This window comes from Triturus cristatus, chromosome 8 (genome assembly GCF_964204655.1).
Source record: "Triturus cristatus chromosome 8, aTriCri1.1, whole genome shotgun sequence".
NCBI classification, from domain to species: Eukaryota; Metazoa; Chordata; class Amphibia; order Caudata; family Salamandridae; genus Triturus; species Triturus cristatus.
Window position 1 is genome coordinate 20,716,302 of NC_140591.1, and position 12,722 is coordinate 20,729,023.

Below are 12,722 nucleotides of genomic sequence, written 5' to 3' on the forward strand. Positions count from 1 at the left end.
CCTTGACGATACTGTAGAAATGGAACAGTGAATCTACATTGCATGATGCATGCTCATTTTGATGATACTCTTGAGTTACAACAGTGAATCTACGCTCACTTACGCACGCTTACCTTGACAGTATTGTAAACAAGCCTTTTCAATGCAATAGGTCTCGCATTTGCGAGCGTTTAAGCTATTGGCATTGTCAATGACAATGCCTTTTATTTATGTGTTTTAAAAGCAACACATATATAAAGGCATTGTTATTTTTAATGCCAAGAGCTCAAACTCTCGCAAATGGGAGACCACTTTAATGGCAGCCGCGCCTCTTTTTTTAGATGCTGCTCGCATATTCAGGTTACAGTGAGCAGCGTCTAAACAAAGGGGCGTGGCCAACATTAAAGTGAAAGCGCGTATGGCACTTTCACTCAAAGTGGAAAGAAAATAATTAATTTCAAAAGGTTCTGGAGCGCGGCTGCTAAAGTGAAAGCGGCCCGCGCAGGTATTAAATACTTAAATAAGCACTGACGCTAAAGTGGAAGCGGACTGCACCATATATTAAATATTTAAATAAGCGCGGCCCCTATAGTTAAAGCGGACCGGGCTGTCATTTGAATAAATACATTACTATTAAAATAAAATCGGGCGGCGTGCTGCGAGGTAGTGGGTGGAATAGGGGAAGAGCATTAAAGAAAACAGTGCTCACCGACCTATCAAGCAGACCATGTAACAACACCAATAAAAGGTCCAGTCGTTACGGGAGGTAACAAATACAGACAAGGCGGTACCAAGGAGGGATTAACAAACCTATTCACAAATGAAAAGCAACGATTTAGCAAGGACAGTAACACGTGCCGATGAAAAAGATGGGTAGGGGAAAAAGGTGGAGCTTGTATGCCGTACCTCAATACAGCATGTAGAAAAGCAGCGCATGCGCCGCCCAGGCTCTACCTAAAAAGGAATAGTGAATCTACATTCCCTCACGGATGCTTTTCATGACAATACTGTGAAGCTAGAACAATGAATCTACACTCCCTTATACGTATTTAAATGAATGATACTTTGGAGAACAGTGAATCTCCACTCCCTTACGCAAGCTTAAATTGACGATACTGTGGAGTTAGAACATTAAATCTATGCTGTCTTATGCATGCTTAACTTGAGGATACTGTGGAGTTAGAACAGTAAGTCTCCACTCCCTTATGCTTGCTTAACTTGAAGATGCCATTGACACTGAACAGTGAATCTCCACTCCCTTACGCAAGCTTAACTTGACGATACTGTGGAGTTAGAACATTAAATCTATGCTGTCTTATGCATGCTTAACTTGAGGATACTGTGGAGTTAGAACAGTAAGTCTACACTCCCTTATGCTTGCTTAACTTGAAGATGCCATTGACACTGAACAGTGAATCTCCACTCCCTTACGCAAGCTTAACTTGACGATACTGTGGAGTTAGAACATTAAATCTACGCTCTCTTATGCATGCTTAACTTGACAATACTGTGGAGTTAGAACATTAAATCTACGCTCTCTTATGCATGCTTAACTTGACGATACTGTGGAGTCAGAACAGTAAGTCTACACTCCCTTATGCTTGCTTAACTTGAAGATGCCATTGACACTGAACAGTGAATCTCCACTCACTTACGCAAGCTTAACTTAACGATACTGTGGAGTTAGAACATTAAATCTACGCTCTCTTATGCATGCTTAACTTGACAATACTGTGGAGTCAGAACATTAAATCTACGCTCTCTTATGCATGCTTAACTTGACAATACTATGGAGTTAGAACAGTAAGTCTACACTCCCTTATGCATGCTTAACTTGACGATACTGTGGAGTTAGAACAGTAAGTCTACACTCCCTTATGCATGCATGCTTAACGTGACAATACTGTAGTAAAAGAATAGTGAATCTACACTCCTTTATTCATATTCACCTTGAGGATACTTTGGAGGACAGTGAATCTATGCTCCTTTGAGTATGCTTACCTTGATGATATTGTCAAGGTAGAATAGTGAATCTGTATTCTTTTATGTTTAATTTGACAATACTGTAGAAAAAGAATAGTGAATATTCACTCCCTTATACATATCCACCTTGATGATACGCTGGAGAACAGTGAATCTACACTCCCTTATGCATGCTTACCATCACAATACTATGGAGTTAGAACAGTGAATCTACACTCCTTTAGGTATGCTTACCGAGACGATACTGTGGCATTAGAACAGTGAATCTACACTCCCTTATGTATGCTTATCTGACAATACTATGGAGTTAGAACAGTATATCTATGCTTACATTGGCGATACTGTTGAAAAAGCCCAGTAAATCTACACTCCCTTATGTATGCTTACCATGACGATACTGTGGAGTTAGAACAGTGAATCTACACTCCCTTATGCATGCTTACCATGACGATACTGTGGAGTTAGAACAGTGAATCTACACTCCCTTATGCATATGTACGTTGAGGATACTGTGGAAAAAGAAAAGTGTATGTCACTCCCTTATGCATGCTTACCTTGAGGATACAGTGGAAAAAGACAAGTGAATCTACACTCCCTTATGAATGCTTACCGTGACGATATTGTGGTGTTAGAACAGTGACTCCACACTCCTTTATGTATACTTATCTTGACAATACTAGAGAGTTAGAACAGTATATCTATGCTTACATTGATGATATTTTGGAAAAAGACCAGTAAATCTACACTCTCTTATGTATCCTTTCGGTGACGATACTGTGGAGTTAGAACAGTAAATCTACACTCCCTTATGCATGCTTACCTTGACAATACTGTGGAAAAAGACAAGTGAATGTCACTCCCTTATGCATGCTTACCTTGACAATACTGTGGAAAAAGACAAGTGAATGTCACTCCCTCATGCATGCTTACTTTGACGATACTGTGGAAAAAGACAAGTGAATGTCACTCCCTCATGCATGCTTACTTTGACGATACTGTGGAAAAAGACAAGTGAATGTCACTCCCTCATGCATGCTTACCTTGACGATATTGTGCAGTTCGATACCTTGCAGCCAGTACTAATACAGGTTGATATTTTCGTACACAATATTGTGATATACATCTAGCTCCAAGGCCTCTTGCACCCAGACCTCTGGTGACCTCTTCTGCCCTTGAACCTCGGGTGGGATTCAGTGGTTTGCACTTCTACAATCCCTGGCTGCCCACAGTGACCATTTCATGTTCTGTTTTGTAGTTTTCCGTACAGAGTCATCCCAGTGCCCATTGAGCAGATATCAGGTAAGGGCAAACATATGTACCTTCAGCCTTCAAAGGTACATCACAGGGGTAAGGGGCACACTAGCACACATTCTCTGCACACCCCACCAAACACAGCTTCAACACCCCAGCATACACTGCCTCCATGCCCAGCACACAGTGTATGAACATCCCAGCAAACATTGTCTGAACATCCCTAGCACACACCTCATGCACACCCCAGCATACACTGCTTGTACACTCATGCACACATGCCCTGCACACCCCAGTGCACTCTGCCTGCATATCACAGCACATCCTGCTTCTGCACCCAGCATGCACTGCTTGCACACTCATGCACACACGTCTGGCACACCACAGCGCACTATGCCTGTGCCTCACAGCAGACCCTGCTTCTGCACCCAGCATACACTGCTTGTGCAATCGTGCACACACGCTCTGCACACACCAGCATACACTGCATGTACACTCATGCACACACGCCCTGCACACCCCAGCATACACTGCTTGTACACTCATGCACACACGCCCTGCACAGCCCAGTGCGCTCTGCCTGCACATCACAGCACATCCTGCTTCTGCACCCAGCATGCACTGCTTGTACACCCTTACACACTCCTGCACACCCCAGCATACACTACCTCCATGCCCAGCACACAGTGTCTGAACATCCCTGCAAACACTGTCTCAACATCCCCAGCACACACCTCATGCACACCACAGCATACACTGCTTGTACACTCATGCACACATGCCCTGCACACCCCAGTGCACTCTGCCTGCATATCACAGCACATTCTGCTTCTGCACCCAGCATACACTGCTTGCACACTCATGCACACACGTCTGGCACACCACAGCGCACTATGCCTGTGCCTCACAGCAGACCCTGCTTCTGCACCCAGCATACACTGCTTGTGCACTCATGCACACACGCCCTGCACACACCAGCATACACTGCATGTGCACTCATGCACACACGCCCTGCACACCCCAGCATACACTGCATGTACACTTATGCACACACGCCCTGCACACCCCAGTGCGCTCTGCCTGCACATCACAGCACATCCTGCTTCTGCACCCAGCATGCACTGCTTGTACACTTTTGCACACTCCTGCACACCCCAGCACACGCTGCCTGCACATCAGAGCAGACCCTGCTTCTGCACCCAGCATGCACTGCTTGCATGCTCCTGCACAAGCCACCTGCACACCCCAGCACACACTCTTTGCACACACCTGCACACACTGCCTGCACATCACAGCAGAACCTGCTTCTGCACCCAGCATACACTACTTGCACACTCATGCACACACGTCCTGTACACCCCAGTACACACTGCTTGTACACTCATCCACACACACCCTGCACACCCAAGCACACACTGCCTGCACATCACAGCAGACCCTGCATCTGCATCCAGCATACACTGCTTGCACACTACTGCACTAACTTCAGGTTCACCCCAGCACACCCAGTAACTGTCCTTTCACATTCTTCTCTTTCATTCGTTTCAGCAAAAGAGGAACTTTTCCAAAATGTCTTAACTCAAGTTGCTGAACAGTTTTCCAGGTAATAGAAATGATTGTGCTGTGGGGTGGCTATGCTGAGAAATAAAGAGAGCTCACAGTGTTTGCGTGTGTAGAGAGTGTGCTAAGTGTGTCAATAGCAGGTGCAGGAGGTGTGCAGGGCATGTGCAGAGTGTGTGCAGAGTGTTTGCAGTTCATTTACAGCTACAGATGAATCCCTCTACAGGCTCTGATTCAGGGGTGGTGTGCCCTAAGAGCCCACCTGTCCATTGTTCAATATTTTGTCTAAGTTTCCCTTCCTCCCTCAGCTGCTGTTTGGTGTTTTCCCGTTCCTCCCTCAGCCGCTGTCTGGTGTTTTCCCCTTCTTACCTCAGCTGCTGTCTTGTGTTTTTCCCGTTCTTCCCTCAGCTGCTGTCTGGTGTTTTCTCCTTTTTCCCTAACCTTCTGTCTGTTGTTTTCCCCTTCGTCCCTCACCTGCTGTCGGCTGTTTTCCCCTTCGTCCCTCAGTCACTGTCTGTTGTTTTCCCCTTCCTACCTCAGCTGCTGTCTGCTGTGTTCCCCTTCTTCCCTCAGCTGTTGTCTGGTGTTTTCTCCTTCTTTCTGTTCTTCGCTCAGCTACTGACTGGTGTTTTCCCTTTCCTCCCTCAGCGGCTGTCTGGTGTTTTCCTCTTCTTTCCTCAGCTGCTGTCTGGTGTTTTCCCCTTCTTCCCTCAGCTACTGTCTGCTGTTTTCCCCTTCCTCCCTCAGTCACTTTCTGCTGTTTTCCCCTTCTTCCCTCAGCGGCCGTCTGGTGTTTTCTCCTTCTTGCCTCAGCTGCTGTCTGGTGTTTTCCCTTTCTTCCGCCAGCTGCTGTCTGGAGTTTTCCCCTTCTTCCCTCAGCTGCTGACTGGTGTTTTCCCCTTCTTCCCTCAGCTACTGTCTGCTGTTTTCCCCTTCCTCCCTCAGTCACTTTCTGCTGTTTTCCCCTTCTTCCCTCAGCTGCTGTCTGGTGTTTTCCCCTTCTCCCCCCTCAGCTGCTGTCTGGTGTTTTCCCCTTCCTCCCTCAGCTGCTGCCTGGTGTTTTCCCCTTCTCCCCTCAGCTGCTGCCTGGTGTTTTCCCCTTCTCCCCTCAGCTGCTGTCTGGTGTTTTCCCCTTCCTCCCTCAGTCACTGTCTGCTGTTTTCCCATTCTTCCCTCCCCTGCTGTCTGGTGTTTTCCCCTTCCTACCTCAGCTGCTGTCTGGTGTTTTCCCCTTCCTACCTCAGCTGCTGTCTGGTGTTTTCCCCTTCTTCCCTCAGCTGCTGTCTGGTGTTTTCCCCTTCCTACCTCAGCTGCTGTCTGGTGTTTTCCCCTTCTTTCTGTTCTTCCCTCAGCTACTTTCTGGTGTTTTGCTCTTCCTCCCGCAGCGGCTGTCTGCTGTTTCCCTCCTCTTTCCTCAGCTGCTGTCTGGTGTTTTCCCTTTCCTGCCTCAGCTGCTGTCTGCTGTTTTGCCCTTCTTGCCTCAGCTGCTGTCTGGTGTTTTCTCCTTCTTCCCTTAGCTGCTGTCTGCTGTTTTCCCCTTCTTCCCTCCCCTGGTGTGTGGTGTTTTCTCCTTCCCCCCTCAGCTGCTGTCTGGTGTTTTCCCCTTCCTCCCTCAGCTGCTGTCTGCTGTTTTGCCCTTCTTGCCTCAGCTGCTGTCTGGTGTTTTCTCCTTCTTCCCTCAACTGTTGTCTGGTGTTTTCCCATTCTTCTCTCCGCTGCTGTCTGGTGTTTTCCCTTTCCTACCTCAGGTGCTGTCTGGTGTTTTCCCCTTCTTCCCTCAGCTGCTGCCTGGTGTTCTCCCCTTCTTCCCTCAGCTGCTGTATGGTATTTTCCCCTTCTTCCCTCAGCTCCTGTCTGGTGTTTTCTCCTTCTCCCCTCAGCTGCTGTCGGGTGCTTTCATCTTCTCCCCTCAGCTGCTGTCGGGTATTTTCGTCTTCTTCGCTCAGCTGCTGTCTGGTGTTTTCCCTTTCCTTCCTCAGCTGCTGTCTGCTGTACCTCCCTTCTTCCCTCAGCTTCTGTCTGCTGTTTCTCCTTCTCCCCTCAACTGTTGTCAGGTGTTTTCCTCTACTTTCTGTTCTTCCCTCAGCTACTGTCTGGTGTGTTCCCTTTCCTACCTCAGCTGCTGTCTGTTGTTTTCCCCTTCCTCCATCAGCTGCTGTCTGGTGTTTTCACGTTCCTACCTCAGCTGCTGTCTGGTGTTTTCCCCTTCCTCCATCAGCTGCTGTCTGGTGTTTTCCCCTTCTCCCCTCAGCTGCTGTCTGCTGTTTTCCGTTTCCTCCCTCAGCTGCTGTCTGCTGTTTTCCCCTTCCTCCCTCAGCTGCTGTCTGGTGTTTTCCCCTTCTTCCCTCAGCTGCTGTCTGGTGTTTTCCGCTTCTTCCCTCAGCTGCTGTCTGGTGTTTTCCTCTTCCCCCCTCAGCTGCTGTCTGGTGTTTCCCCTTCCTCCCTCAGCTGCTGCCTGGTGTTCTCCCCTTCTTCCCTCAGCTGCTGTCTGGTATTTTCCCCTTCTTCCCTCAGCTCCTGTCTGGTGTTTTCCCCTTCCTCTCTCCGCTCCTGTCTGGTGTTTTCTCATTCTCCTCTCAGCTGCTGTCAGGTGGTTTCCTCTTCTCCCCTTGGCTGTTGTCAGGTGTTTTCGTCTTCTTCCCTCAGCTGCTGTCTGGTGTTTTCCCTTTCCTTCCTCAGCTGCTGTCTGCTGTATCTCGCTTCTTCCCTCAGCTTCTGTCTGCTGTTTCTCCTTCTCCCCTCAACTGTTGTCAGGTGTTTTCCCCTACTTTCTGTTCTTCCCTCAGCTACTGTCTGGTGTTTTCCCTTTCCTACCTCAGCTGCTGTATGCTGTTTTCCTCTTCTTCCCTCCCCTGCTGTCTGGTGTTTTCTCCCTCTCCCCTCAGCTGCTGTCTGGTGTTTTCTCCCTCTCCTCTCAGCTGCTGTCTGGTGTTTTCCTTTTCTTCCCTCAGCTGCTGTCGGGTGTTTTCCCCTTCCTCCCTCAGTTGCTGTCTGATGTTTTCCCCTTCTCCCCTCAGCTGCTGTCTGGAGTTTTCCTCTTCTTCCCTCAGCTGCTGTCTGGAGTTTTCCCTTTCCTACCTCAGCTGCTGTCTGGTGTTTTCCCCTTTCTCCATCAGCTGCTGTCTGCTGTTTTCCCCTTCCCCCCTCAGCTGCTGTCTGCTGTTTTCCCCTTCCTCCCTCAGCTGCTGTATGCTGTTTTCCGCTTCTTCCCTCAACTGTTGTCTGGTGTTTTCCCATTCCTACCTCAGCTGCTGTCTGGTGTTTTCCCCTTCTTCCCTCAGCTGCTGCCTGGTGTTTTCCCCTTCTTCCCTCAGCTGCTGTCTTGTATTTTGCCGTTCCTACCTCAGCTGCTATCTGGTGTTTCCCCTTCTTCCCTCAGCTCCTGTCTGGTATTTTCCTCTTCCTACCTCAGCTGCTGTCTGGTGTTTTCCCCTTCCTACCTCAGCTGCTGTCTGGTGTTTTCCCTTTTCTCACTCAGCTGCTGTCTGCTGTATCTCCCTTCTTCCCTCAGCTTCTGTCTGCTGTTTCTCCTTCTCCCCTCAACTGTTGTCAGGTGTTTTCCCCTACTTTCTGTTCTTCCCTCAGCTACTGTCTGGTGTTTTCCCTTTCCTACCTCAGCTGCTGTATACTGTTTTCCTCTTCTTCCCTCCCCTGCTGTCTGGTGTTTTCTCCCTCTCCCCTCAGCTGCTGTCTGGTGTTTTCTCCCTCTCCTCTCAGCTGCTGTCTGGTGTTTTCCTTTTCTTCCCTCAGCTGCTGTCGGGTGTTTTCCCCTTCCTCCCTCAGTTGCTGTCTGGTGTTTTCCCCTTCTCCCCTCAGCTGCTGTCTGGTGTTTTCCGCTTTCTCCATCAGCTGCTATCTCGTGTTTTCCCCTTCTTCCCTCAGCTCCTGTCTGGTGTTTTCCTCTTCCTACCTCAGCTGCTGTCTGGTGTTTTCCCCTTCCTACCTCAGCTGCTGTCTGGTGTTTTCCCTTTTCTCACTCAGCTGCTGTCTGCTGTTTTCTGCTTCTTGCCTCAGCTGCTGTCTGGTGTTTTCCCTTTCCTACCTCAGCTGCTGTTTGCTGTATCCCCCTTCTTCCCTCAGCTTCTGTCTGCTGTTTCTCCTTCTCCCCTCAACTGTTGTCTGGTGTTTTCCCCTACTTTCTGTTCTTCCCTCAGCTACTGTCTGTTGTTTTCCCTTTCCTACCTCAGCTGCTGTCTGCTGTTTTCCCTTTCCCACCTCAGCTGCTGTGTGCTGTTTTCCTCTTCTTCCCTCCCCTGCTGTCTGTTTTTTTCTCCCTCTCCTCTCAGCTGCTGTCTGGCGTTTTCCTTTTCTTCCTTCAGGTGTTGTCGGGTGTTTTCCCCTTCCTCCCTCAGCTGCTATCTTATGTTTTCCCCTTCTCCCCTCAGCTGCTGTATGGTGTTCTCCCCTTTCTCCCTCACCTGCTGTCTTGTGTTTTTCCCTTTCCTCCCTGAGCTGCTGTCTGGTGTTTTCCCGTTCCTACCTTAGCTGCTGTCTGGTGTTTTCCCCTTCTTCCCTCAGCTTCTGTCTGGTGTTTTCTTCTTCTTCCCTCAGCTGCTGTTTTGTGTTTTTCCCGTTCCTCCCTCAGCTGCTGTCTGGTGTTTTTCCCTTCTTGCCTGAGCTGCTGTCTGGTGTTTTCCCGTTCCTACCTCAGTTGCTGTCTGGTGTTTTCCCCTTCTTCCCTCAGCTGCAGTCTGGTGTTTTCCCGTTCCTACCTCCGCTGCTGTCTGGTGTTTTCCCCTTCTTCCCTCAGCTGCTGTCTGGTGTTTTCCCGTTCCTACCTCCGCTGCTGTCTGGTGTTTTCCCCTTCTTCTCTCCCCTGCTGTCTGGTGTTTTCCTATTCTTCCCTCAGCTGCTGTCTGGTGTTTTCCCCTTCTTTCTCAGCTGCTGTCTGCTGTTTTCCCCTTCTCCCCTCATCTACTGTCTGCTGTTTTCCTTTTCTCCCCTCAGCTGCTGTCTGTTCTTTTCCCCTTCTTCCCTCAGCTGCTGTCAGGTGTTTTTCCCTTCCTACCTCAGCTACTGTCTGCTGTTTTCCTCTTCTTCCCTCAGCTGCTGTCTGGTGTTGTCCACTTCTTCCCTCAGCTGCTGTCTGGTGTTTTCCCCTTCCTACCTCAGCTGCTGTCTGTTGTTTTCCTCTTCTTCCCTCAGCTGCTGGCTGGTGTTTTCCCCTTCTTCCCTCAGCGGCCGTCTGGTGTTTTCTCCTTCTTGCCTCAGCTGCTGTCTGGTGTTTTCCCTTTCTTCCGCCAGCTGCTGTCTGGAGTTTTCCCCTTCTTCCCTCAGCTGCTGTCTGGTGTTTTCCCGTTCCTACCTTAGCTGCTGCCTGGTGTTTTCCCCTTCTTCCCTCACCTGTTGTCTGGTGCTTTCCCTTTCCTCCCTCAGCTGCTCTCTGGTGTTTTCCCGTTCCTACCTCCGCTGCTGTCTGGTGTTTTCTTCTTCTTCCCTCAGCTGCTGTCTGGTGTTTTTCCCTTCCTCCCTCAGCGGCTGTCTGGTGTTTTCCTCTTCTTCCCTCAGCTGCTGTCTGGTATTTTCTCCTTCTTCCCTCAACGGCTTTCTGGTGTTTTTCCATTCCTACCTCAGCTGCTGTCTGGTGTTTTCCCATTCTTCCCTCAGCTGCTGTCAGGTATTTTCCCTTCTTCCCTCAGCTGCTGTCTGGTGTTTTCCCGTTCCTTCCTCAGCTGCTGTCTGGTGTTTTCCCTTTCTTCCCTCAGCTGCTGTCTGGTGTTTTCTCCTTCTTCCCTCAGCTGCTGTCTGGTGTTTTCTCCTTTTTTCCTCAGCTGCTGTCTTGTGTTTTCCTGTTCCTACCCGAGCTGCTGTCTGCTGTTCTACCCTTCCTCCCTCAGTGGCTGTCTGGCGTTTTCCCCTTCTTCCCTTTGCTGCTGTCTGGTGTTTTCCCCTTCTTCCCTCAGCTGCTGCCTGGTGTTTTCCCCTTCCTCCCTCAGCTGCTGTCTGGTGTTTTCTCCTTCTTCCCTCAGCTGCTGTCTGGTGTTTTCCCCTTCCTCCCTCAACTGCTGTCTGGTGTTTTCACGTTCCTACCTCATCTGTTGTCTGGTGTTTTCCCCTTCTTCCCTCAGCTGCTGTCTGGTGTTTTCCCCTTCCTCCCTCAGCTGCTGTCTGGTGTTTTCACGTTCCTACCTCAGCTGCAGTCCGGTGTTTTCTCCTTCTTCCCTCTGCTGCTGTCTGGTGTTTTCCCGTTCCTACCTCCGCTGCTGTCTGGTGTTTTCTTCTTCTTCCCTCAGCTGCTGTCTGGTGTTTTTCCCTTCCTCCCTCAGCGGCTGTCTGGTGTTTTCCTCTTCTTCCCTCAGCTGCTGTCTGGTATTTTCTCCTTCTTCCCTCAGCGGCTTTCTGGTGTTTTTCCATTCCTACCTCAGCTGCTGTCTGGTGTTTTCCCATTCTTCCCTCAGCTGCTGTCAGGTATTTTCCCTTCTTCCCTCAGCTGCTGTCTGGTGTTTTCCCGTTCCTTCCTCAGCTGCTGTCTGGTGTTTTCCCTTTCTTCCCTCAGCTGCTGTCTGGTGTTTTCTCCTTCTTCCCTCAGCTGCTGTCTGGTGTTTTCTCCTTTTTTCCTCAGCTGCTGTCTTGTGTTTTCCTGTTCCTACCCGAGCTGCTGTCTGCTGTTCTACCCTTCCTCCCTCAGTGGCTGTCTGGCGTTTTCCCCTTCTTCCCTTTGCTGCTGTCTGGTGTTTTCCCCTTCTTCCCTCAGCTGCTGCCTGGTGTTTTCCCCTTCCTCCCTCAGCTGCTGTCTGGTGTTTTCTCCTTCTTCCCTCAGCTGCTGTCTGGTGTTTTCCCCTTCCTCCCTCAACTGCTGTCTGGTGTTTTCACGTTCCTACCTCAGCTGTTGTCTGGTGTTTTCCCCTTTCTCCCCTCAGCTGCTGTATGGTGTTTTTCCCTTCTTCCCTCAGCTGCTGCCTGGTGTTTTTCCCTTCTTCCCTCAGCTGCTGTCTGGTGTTTTCACGTTCCTACCTCAGCTGCTGTCTGGTGTTTTCACGTTTCTACCTCAGCTTCTGTCTGGTGTTTTCACCTTCTCCCCTCAGCTGGTGTTTTTCTTTTTTCCAGGGTATTTAATGTCCATGAGCTGAAGTCAGAGTTAGCTAATCACTTAGCACAGCTGGAGCGGAGAGTAGAATGTGAGTATAAAATGTTATTATTTCCATGATGTTTACACATAGTGACACATGTAAAGTGCTTGCGGCTGTGTCTTGGCACGGGGTGTGCAGTGGAGTGGCAGCTACCTGTAGTAGGAATATTAAACTCTCAACTAACTGAGCTGTTATGTCGTGCACTTACCCATGTGAACCTGGGCATATCATCACATAATGTGCAGAGGAATGTAGGAATCACCACACGCCTCCTGAAGAGACTACAGACAATGCAAAACTCAGCAGCAAGACTCATCCTCGACCTCCCCAGAAGGACCCACATCACCCCCATTGTGGAAATGAGCCTTTTTAGAGGCCCACCGGTGCAAGGGGTTCACCCTTATCTGTCCACTGGTTCTTAAACCAACAAAGAAGAGATTGGCACGGAAGCTGTAATATCAAAGAAATAAGTTTATTAACCTCTCATGAGTGGGACTACATCTATACAACACCCTCAGGCACTGTATGAGGTAGTCCCCAGAAGTCACAGAACACAGGCCTTTTATACAGCTTTTTCTGCACTGTAAGCATTGAAACTCAAAGGGGAGGTACAGGCATATACAAGAATAGTTATTGACTAACATGGTCAGACAGGAATCACTTAGCCAGCAGAGTGGGAGGAGAAACCAAACTGCTTACATCAGTTAAAATAGCCTGGCAGTTACACTCTAAGACGGGTAGTAAGTTTTGGATTTTGTCTTAAGTTATTTCTGTGAATCGGGCCCCAAATGAGAGCAAGCGATAATCTAAAATATTTTAAACATTTATATATTTCTAACTGTAATAAACTTTTATTATGGTAAATATATTTTCTCAAAA

At 49.0% G+C, this 12,722-nt stretch overlaps 1 protein-coding gene across 1 annotated transcript in view; it reads left to right on the plus strand.

The window, feature by feature from the left end:
• PDE9A (phosphodiesterase 9A) overlaps positions 1 to 12,722 on the plus strand; it is a 427,071-nt gene that overhangs the window by 188,274 nt on the left and 226,075 nt on the right. Inside the window, exons 4-6 of the mRNA XM_085623687.1 lie at positions 3,218 to 3,261; positions 4,762 to 4,816; positions 11,821 to 11,891. Coding sequence (XP_085479813.1) covers positions 3,218 to 3,261; positions 4,762 to 4,816; positions 11,821 to 11,891 — 170 coding nt within the window. The remainder of the gene's footprint in view (positions 1 to 3,217; positions 3,262 to 4,761; positions 4,817 to 11,820; positions 11,892 to 12,722) is intronic.